Source organism: Nylanderia fulva, unplaced genomic scaffold (genome assembly GCF_048542155.1).
Source record: "Nylanderia fulva isolate GAGA-0341 unplaced genomic scaffold, ASM4854215v1 Scaffold139, whole genome shotgun sequence".
In the NCBI taxonomy this organism is placed as follows: Eukaryota; Metazoa; Arthropoda; class Insecta; order Hymenoptera; family Formicidae; genus Nylanderia; species Nylanderia fulva.
The window spans coordinates 13931-24687 of NW_028189611.1; the positions used below are offsets into that span (position 1 = coordinate 13931).

The following is a 10757-nucleotide window of genomic DNA, read 5'->3' on the forward strand; positions in this document are numbered from 1 at the left end:
TTCAATTATTTATTCTACCCATCGAAAGTTTTTTGAGAGCAGGCCGCCATGTTATTTTTCTGAGTAATTAACAAATTGGTACTCTGGAATTACGAGCAATTATTTTTCATTGTACGGGCTAGTATAAATTTCAAATCAAATCTCTATAAACGACTATTATATTTTGTGCACTAAGAATAACATATCGCACTTATTTTCTAGAATCAAATTGTAATCAGTTTTACTTATATGTATGTATGTTCAATGTGAACTTGCACCTTGAATAAAATATCACAGTTACTTTTCATGGTAATATATTATTACTAAATTTAGATAATATACACTTTACGTATGTTCACTTTGAACTGGCACCTTGAATAACATATCAGTTACTTTTCGTGGTAATTTATTATTAGATCGTTTAAATTTTTGAGTACCTTCTTTTGAACATGGCCTGACCTTTTCATTTTTATGATTTTTTAGGATATATATAATCCTGATGACGTCAGCGGACAGAGAAGAAGACGACGTTACTTCATTTTTCATGAAAAACGTCACTTTTCGACCGCTTGTATCTCTAGAACGGCTTGACCGATTTTATTTTTTCTTGGCTCAAATTACTCGTGGCGATGCCGCCTTTCAGGTTATATTACGTGCAATTCAAAATTTTTTATATTTTAGTAGTTCTACACCCCCAAAAAATGGACTTTGATGGTGCAGGATAAGGAGACTTGTAGTGTCTTTTAAGGTCTTTTAGGGTTTGAACATGGCCGGAGACACTACCGCGTCTCCTAATAAACTATAATATTTTATGAACATTACATTAAAACTTAAAAACATTTATAAAATAAGTATTCCACAAATTATTGTAAATTCATCACAAAGAATTATAATTATTCTCCGCCGCTGAATCATCTTCGCTGCTGAACCACCTTCTTCGACGTTGTACCCCCTCTCATTCAATAAGATAAGTTGAGTTCTTAGAACCAAAATTTGCACACGCCCCGGTCCTTCGCGGCCAGGATATAAAAGCCGCGAATTTTGCGCTCTGTAAACACTTTGTGTCAAATTATTGTAATAAGCAGTACTAGCTAAACACTTCGAGTCAATCTTTAGTATAAGACACTTCTTACGAAAGCTTATTAAGTCAATCTCTAGGACGACTACTGCCAGTCGTCTATCTCGAATCAACTCTTAAGTCAATTTATTTACCAATACTTAGTCTACGAGCGTAACTTCTGTATTTAGTCCATGTTAAAGACTTAGAATCTGTGCATAAGTAGAAGAATAAAGACTTAAGAGCAATATTACTGTGTACGTTTGTTGAATCAACTCCATTCTGAGACCGAGGTCCTCAAGGAGAGCGACAGCCCAGGCGTTATCATCAGTAGAGAAAACTCTTGTCTCAATATAAAAGCAAGTAAGAACATTTTCTCAACCTAATTTCCCTATTCCTCAATAAATAATCATATTCAGCTATATGGATAAGTACACTCCTGTAGATGGGCAATCTTAGAAACAGACGCGTCCGTAAAAAGAAGCGTATTCACTCAGCCTTGCATAAGAAGTACAAAAAGGTCGTGAGTCCCTTAATAAATTCTGACTCGAGATTATCCGGAGACAAGCAATTATCTGAGTCTTAAGAGATAATCTCTTCCGATTTACCGCAAGATTCAAAATCAACTAATAACATTCTAAATAATGTAGAACCTTTGTCTCCCATCTCTATCAAAGAACTAGATAACAATATTAATGGATTGATAGAATTATTAAAGAATTCTAATCAGAACTTCACACCATTCGAAGAAGCCGATTTTCCAGAAGTTTCCTTATCAAAACTACTAGAGTCAGGACCATCGGAGGTTCATTTCAAAATAGATGATTATTCCACATACGAGGGTTACTATTTATATTTCGGGAATAAGAACGAAAACAAATAGTTAAGCTGTGAATATATTTTTATTGTTTTTCAAAGTACTCGCCACGATAATCGATACACTTTTGCATACGCTTAAACCAATTTTCAAAGCATTTATTCCATTCCAAATGAGGTATCTCCAAAACATGATTTTTGAACACTTTAATAGCTTCTTTGGGCGATGAAAATCGTTGACCACGCAGTTTATTCTTTACGGATGGGAACAAAAAGAAATCATTGGGTGCTAAATCAGAGATGTACGGCGGATGACCCATCAATTCGATGTTTTGAGTGCTCAAATAGTCTCTTGTTTGAGCCGATGTATGAGAGCTCGCATTGCCATGATGAAGAACAATCCGGTGTCTCTTGTTTGTTTTCCTTATTTCACCGAAGACTTCTAACAAACAGATGGTTGTGTACCACTCAGAATTTACTGTTCTACGATCCTCTAGAGGCACTGTTGCAATATGACCAGTTTTTCCGAAGAAACAAGCCACCATTTTCTTCGTGCGCAAACAACTTTTGTTGGATTTGGTTCATCTTGGAACATCCATACAGTTGACTGCTGCTTACTTTCGGGCTCATACAAATATATCCATGATTCGTTACCTGTCACGATTTTATAAACGTCTTTTGAAGCACCGCGATTGTATTTCTTAAGCATTTTTTTGCACCAATCGACACGAGCCTTTTTTTCAGCGATTGTCAAATTATGTGGAATCCAATGCAAACATAACTTTCGCACAGCTAAGTGTTCATGTAAAATCGCATATATGCTGGTGGAACTAATGCTTAGGGATGCCTCAATCTCACAATAGGTTACATGACGATCTTGCTTAATCATTTCGTGCACAGCATCGATGTTTTCTGGCACTACAGTCGATTTTGGACGACCTTCACGAAACTCGTCGGACAGCGAACTACGATCACAATTGAATTCACTATACCAGCGATACACAGTGGTTTTTGATGGAGCTTCATCGCCAAAAGTCAAATTAAGTTGATTGATGCACTCTTGTTGTGATAATCCACGTCGAAAATCGTAAAAAATCATCGCACGAAAATGTTCACGATTCAGTTCCATCTTTTGCCGAGACGAAACTTTCAACTAAATATAAAATAAACAAATAGCATCCGTATGACAAAATGTTCTGAGTACGTATATCGTCAAAAATGTCAAACTTTACGATGAAACCATCAGATGGACTCACATGACATCAGTGTTGCCAGTTCCCGAAATATAAATAGTAACCCTCGTATTTAGATCTATAATAGTTCTTACCCATAAATAATTATTTTCTAAATGCTTAAATCCTTAATCAAATACGATTTAATACTAGTAATAATACTTATTAATTTACTATTTAATTATCTAAATAGACAATTTGATTTCGAGTTATTACTAATCTTTATAGAAATTATTAAACGTCCCTGAGAATCCGTAACTATTCCTATAATTCCCTAGATCCAAAAAGTCAGTTCAAGCTCTCGGCGTACATAGGTTATAGTCGGTGCATGCAGATTGCCCTAAATAAATAGAGAACTATTTTTTCTTCCCATACCTAGTGTAATAAAGAAGGAAAGAAGGTGTTACATCCCGTCATTTTTTCGAAACCGTATTTTTGTGCGCTACAAATTCTTCTGAATAATTACTTAAGAAATGCAATTGTATTTCTCAATATTATCATTATTATTCATTATTTATAATTATTGGGACGATTTTACTAACCGTACTAACATATAGGGTCTTCCTAGTTCTAACTAAGCGGCTCAGCCAATCGAACAGCGTCACTAGACCATACCGGAGCGCATACTTCCAACCACACGTGTACATTCGTGCGACTAACTGAACCGCATATAAATGCAACACTAACATGTTCAAGATTAAGAAACAATAGAACTTATGGAATCATAACATAATAATATAATATAATTATAATATTTTGAATTCTCGAATGATTGATAAGATACTTAACCACCTTTATAATAAAGGCTCTAGCCTTGATAAAATTATTATGAAGATTCCATAAATCTCTAGCGATGCTTAATCTGAGAAACGCCATTTTATCGGGCGTTAACTTGTTAATTATATTCACGAAACCTTACTTTCCAGATTATTGAATAATCTCATCAAAAATAACATCTTAAGAATTTAAGATTTTAAGATCTAATCTATAATAAATAAATTACACTAAGGTTTACGTAAATATAACTAATCCCACACGGAACAAAACATCCAATGGACGTCCATATAATCTCCATACCTTTATGCGACCTCTACCTCCACGGTAGACAACAGATGGATTTCTAATAGACATCCATACTATCTCCACAATAGATATCGTCTACAAATCCATCATGGATGTACATTAGACATCTATTATGGATATATGATAGATTTATACATCCTTGCATTGAATAAAATAAAAATTAAGTTTTATTTAAAATTCTGATTTCTGAGAATGTTTTAAAAAATATTGAAAAATTTGTAATTATATATATTATTCAATTTTCAACTTATATATACGTAACATTTATTAAAACAGTTTTTAAAAATATACTTACATAATAATACAATTGTAATAGCAAGATTAACAAGTTGTATGAATCAAAACTTTTTAGATTAAACTGTAATATTTATAAAATTTATTATTAAATATAAAAAATTTTTAATTTTTTAATTAAAAATAGAAAGTATTGAATTTGAAATGACTTTAAATCTTGCAAAAAATATATTAGCTAGTTTTTAATAAAATTACTTTTACAAGTACGCAAATAAATAAATAATGATTAAAAAACATTTAACAATTTAGAAATTAATTCGATAAATAAATATCTTCTAATAATTAATGAAAATTAACGTAGACAATTTTTTTATAATAGAATATATATTTTTATTGATAACGTTTATAAATAAAAGTATAATTATATAATACAATATATTAATATAAAATTACTACAAGTGTATTTTCAATATATATATAAATTTTTCTGCGACCTTTATTACATAACTCCTAGAATGACAAAGAAAGATAACATACCGAATTTAAATATAAGTACATGTTATATATATACTTATATTTTTTGAATGGGGTGCGAATGGTTGGTGTGGCCACAGTGAGGCACGTCCTGCTGGAGGATGTGCATCTGTAAAAAGCTGTGAAGAGCCGAGCTGCGTACGAACAGCAGCTCAACCAACCAACAAGTCCAATCCTCTAGCATCCTAGTCGCGCATCCCGGGCAATGTGACTTTAGTCATAGCAAATAGAGATGGGCGAAAGGCGGAACTCTGGCGCCTAAAAACGAGAGCAATCCAGCTAAGGGAAAACCATGGAAGAAGGCAACGGGAAACCACCTCCATTACCCCCATCCCAAGAGAATCACATGACTGCGTTCAACTCGAAATATTCCGGAGGTTTAAATAATTCCCCAATCGGATCTCCGGGGGGAACAGATTTGAGCGAGGTCAAGTCGGCAGATATACGTAAGAAGATCAATATAGGCACATGGAACGTGCGAAGTCTATTCGAAGCAGGAAAATTAGCCAATCTAATCCAGGAAATGAAGAGACTGGACATCGACATAATGGGAGTAGCGGAGACTTGGTGGCCAGATGCAGGAGTGTGTAGTACCGGAGGAGGCGCGTTTTATTATTCGGGCAATCAAGACAAGAATCATTGGAAAGGAGTTGGAATTATTGTGTCAGGTCGTTTTAAGAATTGCATCATCGACTTCATACCATACTCAGATAGAATAGCGCTGATAAAGATTAATGCCAGGCCAACCAATTTAAACATTATCCAGATATATGCGCCAACTGCTGATGCACCGGATGAGGAGATGGAAATATTCTACGAGCAAATAAAGGAAATGTTGAAGCTCACCAAGAAACATGATATGAATATAATTATGGGCGATTTCAACTCTAGGATAGGAAAAGAGAGATATGAGGATCTGATGGGACCATTCGGATTGGGAATAAGAAATGAGAGGGGCGAACGCCTGGTGCAATTCTGCCAAGAAGAAGATATGAGAGTTACTAACACATGGTATCAATTACCACCCAGGAGATTATATACGTGGAGATCTCCTAGAGACAGTCCGGAGAACATAAGTCGCAACCAGATAGATTTCATACTTATCAATAAACGTTTTGGATCCTCAATTAACAGAGTAAGCACTTATCCTGGAGCGGACGTGTCCTCTGACCACATACTACTACGGGCAACTATCAAAATCAAACTAACAAAGTATGTAAAACCAGTCTCAAAGCGAGGAATTGCCTACGAAAGGCTCAAACAAGGAGACATAAAAACTGCAATGCGCCATGAGATAAATAACAACATAGAGGAGATGTTAAGCTCGAGAGGAAATGAGCAAAATTCAACCAAAATATGGAAAGAGTTAAAAAATGACATGATAAACACCGCAAAAAGCCATTTGGGATATCGAGAGAAGAACCGAAGACAGAACTGGATGACGGACGAGATCCTCTCGCTCATGGACGAACGACGGACATATAAGAATCAAGCAGATCCACACAAATATAATGAAATGCAGAGGGAAATAAGAGCCAAGATTAGGACAGCAAAGAACATGTGGTTAAAGCAAGAATGCAAGGAAATGGAAAAGTTACAAACCCTGCACGATGATTTCAATCTACATAAAAGACTAAAGGAAATAGCCGGAATATACCGTAAAAGGACTTTTTCTGCAATAGTCGATGAAAATAACAACTTAGCCAACGATATACAAGAGAAAAAGATAATATGGGAGAAATATGTAGGAAGCCTCTTTGCAGACGAGAGACCAGACAGACAAATGGAAGCAGACAGTGACAACCTCACGGGTCCATCGATCATAATGGAAGAAATTAAAAAAGCAATAAACACCGCAAAAACTAACAAAGCAGAAGGCCCAGACGAAGTGCCATCGGAACTACTAAAGTTACTGAATGAGAAGGGATTAGCAATTCTCCTGAAAATTTTTAACAAAATATAGGACACAGGAATATATCCTGAACAGTGGCTTTCCTCAACTTTTGTTCCGTTACAAAAGAAAAACAAAGCGAAAAATGCACAGACCACAGGCTAATAAGTCTTATGAGCCATACCCTAAAATTATTCTTGAAAATCTTACAGCAAAAAATTTTTAAAAAGTGCGAGGGAAACCTCAGCGACTCACAATTTGGGTTCAGACAGGGGTTAGGCACGAGGGAATCAATAGTAGCAACACACGCCCTGGTGCAAAATTGTTATAACCAGAGGAAGGATGTATGCCTGTGCTTTATAGATTATGAGAAAGCGTTCGACAGAGTTCAACATCATAGGCTTACGGAGGTTCTCAGAAAAACGGATATAGATACAAAGGACATTCAATGTATTAAAAGCTTATATTGGAATCAAAAGGCACGAATCAGGATTGACGGAGAAGAAACCAACGCGGTTGAAATCTGCAGAGGGGTCCGACAAGGATGTGTTCTCTCACCCCTTCTGTTTAACCTATACTCTGAGGTTATTTTCCGAGAGGCACTCGAGGATATTGATAAGGGCATAAAAGTGAATGGAGAATGGCTAAACAATATTCGATACGCAGACGACACAATGGTAATTACAGACAACATGGACGATCTAGAACAACTTCTTGACATAGTAGGACAGCACAGTAAAAACATGGGATTGAACATCAACATTAAGAAAACAAAATTCATGGTTATCACCAGAGAACCGGACAAGTTCAGAAACGCTAGCTTAAAACTAGAAGGCAGACCGATAGAACGAGTAAATAGATTTAAGTACCTGGGAACGTGGATGTGCGAGGACTGGACGTCGGAGATGGAAGTAAAATGCCGAATAGAAATGGCTCGCAAGGCATTCATGAAATTTAAAAAAGTCTTTACCAATATGGAATTCGATCAAAATCTGAGAAGGAGATTCATAGGTGCTACATATGGTCGGTGCTTCTATATGGAATGGAGGGATGGACACTGAAAGTTTCTGAAATGAATAGACTAGAGGCCTTCGAAATGTGGGTCTACCGCAGAGTCCTAAAGATAGCGTGGACGGCGAGAACCACCAATGGAGATGTCTTGAAACGATTGGGCAAGGATAGGGAAATATTGACTACAATAAAAAGGAGGAAAACGGCATACTTGGGCCACATCATGCGTAATACAAAGTATGAGCTGCTACAAAGAATTATACAGGGAAAGATCGAAGGGAAAAGAGGATTAGGACGCAAAAAACTGTCTTGGCTTCGAAATATTAGACAGTGGACAGGACTGCGCACGGTGGAGGAGTTGATCCATGTGGCGAGGGACGGAGAGAGGATGCAGGAAGTGATCGCAAACATCCACTAGTGGATAGGCATACGAAGAAGAAGATTTTTTGAATCTGTTTTTTTTTATAAAATGTTTTATTATTATCATATAAAATATAAGCTTAAATTATTTAATTAATTTTTTATTTTTTTATGATTAATTTAATTTATTCTAGTTATTTTTGTACGAGAAAAATATTATCACGGGTATACGTTTTATAATGAATTAATATATTTATGTTCAAAAATTATATTTGACCTTTAATTTTAATTTTTATTTTATTAAAATTAATAATTAACATATATACTTAATTGCGAATTATATGGATGAAAAAAAATCCCCATTATGTGTGTAAGAGATTTCGGAACTCTTTGCTAAAATAATTAAAATTAAAAGTCAAATATAATTTTTGAACACTTATAATTAAGAATATATAATTCGGCTCCCAAAATATATTAATTCATTATAAAACGTATATGTGATAGTATTTTTCTCATATAAAAATGACTAGAATAAATTAAATTAATTATTAAAAAACTAAAAATTAATTAAACGACTTAGACTTAGATGATAATAATAATGAAACATTTTATTAAAAAAAGATTTAATAACTAGTAAGTTAGGTTATAATTTTTTATTTATTTATTTATAACATTATGAGCTATTAAGTTCATCATCTCGCTCACTCTCTAAGTCTTGCTTTCATTCGACAAGTCACAAACGGATTGAAATAAAGATAAAAAAGCTCTCGAATCATCTCAAACAAAATTTCGGAGCTCTGATGATCCAATAGATATATGATACTCGTATGTTTCTACTTCAACTCTCGAGAATTAGAAACAAAAGAAACTTGTGTCCAATATATATATTATATAAAAGTGTATAGCACTCCGCTTGGCAGTTTATCCGAGGTTGTGAAACAGTAAAGATCGAGGCTAGCAGAAGTAGCAGATTAAAAGTTGAATAAGTAGAAATTAATTAATATTATATATATTCGTATTTACGCGCGCGCGCGCGTGTGTGTGTGTGTGTGTGTGTGTCAATGGTGTAGCTACAATGTTGGGGGCCCCTGAGCAAAAAAAATGTATATGTAAATTCGGCTCTTATAGAAAACTTTTAGCTAATCAACTTACAACTTTTTTTGTAACTTTTTAAAATTGAATTTATACGTTTCTTTTGCGAATAAATCCAAGAAAATAAAAGATATCAAAAATATTATATATATGTACATACATAAGTACATACATATATATATATATATATATGTATGTACTTATGTATATACATATATATAATATTTTTGATATCTTTTATTATTAGAGAAAAGAGGCGAGAAAGAGAAGGACAAAGAGAACACCAGCAACAGCAACATCAGCATCGGCACGACGAAGACGATTCTCGTACGCAGCGTCGGGCTGGAGTAAGACGTGTCGAACGTGATGCAAGGTATGTATATTAAATTTTGAATTAAATTTCGTATATATATATATATATATATATATATATATTTTATCAAGCTAGAATATAATAGCATTTACGCATACATGTAGTATAATATTGTCTCTCTAATTATTAATAAATAAATGAAATAAACAGTTATATATATATGTATAAAAAATTAAATAAATAAAATCTCTATGCTTTATAGATGTAAATAGTCTGCGCGTAGAAAAGTATACCGAGACGAAACACGCGAAAGAAATAGAGAAAGAAGAGGAATGGAAAGCAGAGGAGGAAGAGGAATGAGAAGAGGAGGAAGAGGAATGAGACGAGGAGGAAGAGGAATGAGAGGAGGAGGAGTAGGAAGAGGAAGAAGCCGAACAATAATATTTAATTATAATTTTTAATTTTTTTTATAAATAATAATAATTTTTATAGTATAAATAAATAAATAAATCTTTAAAAATTTACAAAAATGTTTTTATTTATTCTATAATATATCTAATATATTAAAATATAAAAAGTTTGGAAAAGGTATAAAAAGTTTTAAAATATAAAATAAGAAAGGTACTAACAATTAATACAATGTAGTTAAGAAACATCTTTCTATAGCTACCTTATATTGTCTTAGAGAGAGCATATCAGTAAAAGAATTTTGCACCAGAGAACTGCACAAATTCCTTAACTTTATAAAGTCGTATATTAAATAAAAATAGTAATTAGCTCTATTAAACTTAATGTTTGTGAACAAAGAAGGGCTGTAAGAGCTATATTAAACAAATTGCAGTTGTCAGATAATCTTATTAAAATTCATTTAAAACGAGAAAATAAATACATAAGCAATAAACATTTATGTGTAAATGATATTAATAAAATGTATTTTAAAAAGAGAAAATAAATATATAAGAAATAAAACAATTATGCGAACGTTTCGGCTGACATTTCAAGCCTTCTTCAGCGCAATACAAATATTTTAATTATAAATTAGAACGTGATATTAAACATTAAAGACGGTAGTTAACATAGTCAAGATAATAAATATGTGAAGTCAGTTATTGTCTCAATACATATGTTGTTGAACAAGTCATCGTGTATGACAAC

The 10757-nt window shown here is 33.5% G+C and overlaps 2 protein-coding genes across 2 annotated transcripts; both read left to right on the forward strand.

The window, feature by feature from the left end:
• Window positions 1–5227: 5227 nt before the first annotated feature.
• Window positions 5228–6898, forward strand: LOC114936005 (uncharacterized). The gene has a single exon (XM_029308969.2). It carries the CDS (start codon window positions 5228–5230, stop codon window positions 6896–6898), a length of 1671 nt encoding a protein of 556 aa, XP_029164802.2.
• A 602-nt stretch (window positions 6899–7500) lies between these two features.
• LOC146724311 (uncharacterized) lies at window positions 7501–7887 on the forward strand. The gene has a single exon (XM_085480034.1). It carries the CDS (start codon window positions 7501–7503, stop codon window positions 7885–7887), a length of 387 nt encoding a protein of 128 aa, XP_085336160.1.
• The last annotated feature ends 2870 nt before the right edge of the window (window positions 7888–10757 follow it).

Excerpts from the sequence above, each read along its gene's own strand:
- LOC114936005 (XM_029308969.2), top strand. The coding sequence starts at position 5,228 with ATGGAAGAAGGCAACGGGAAACCACCTCCATTACCCCCATCCCAAGAG.
- LOC146724311 (XM_085480034.1), top strand. The coding sequence starts at position 7,501 with ATGGTAATTACAGACAACATGGACGATCTAGAACAACTTCTTGACATA.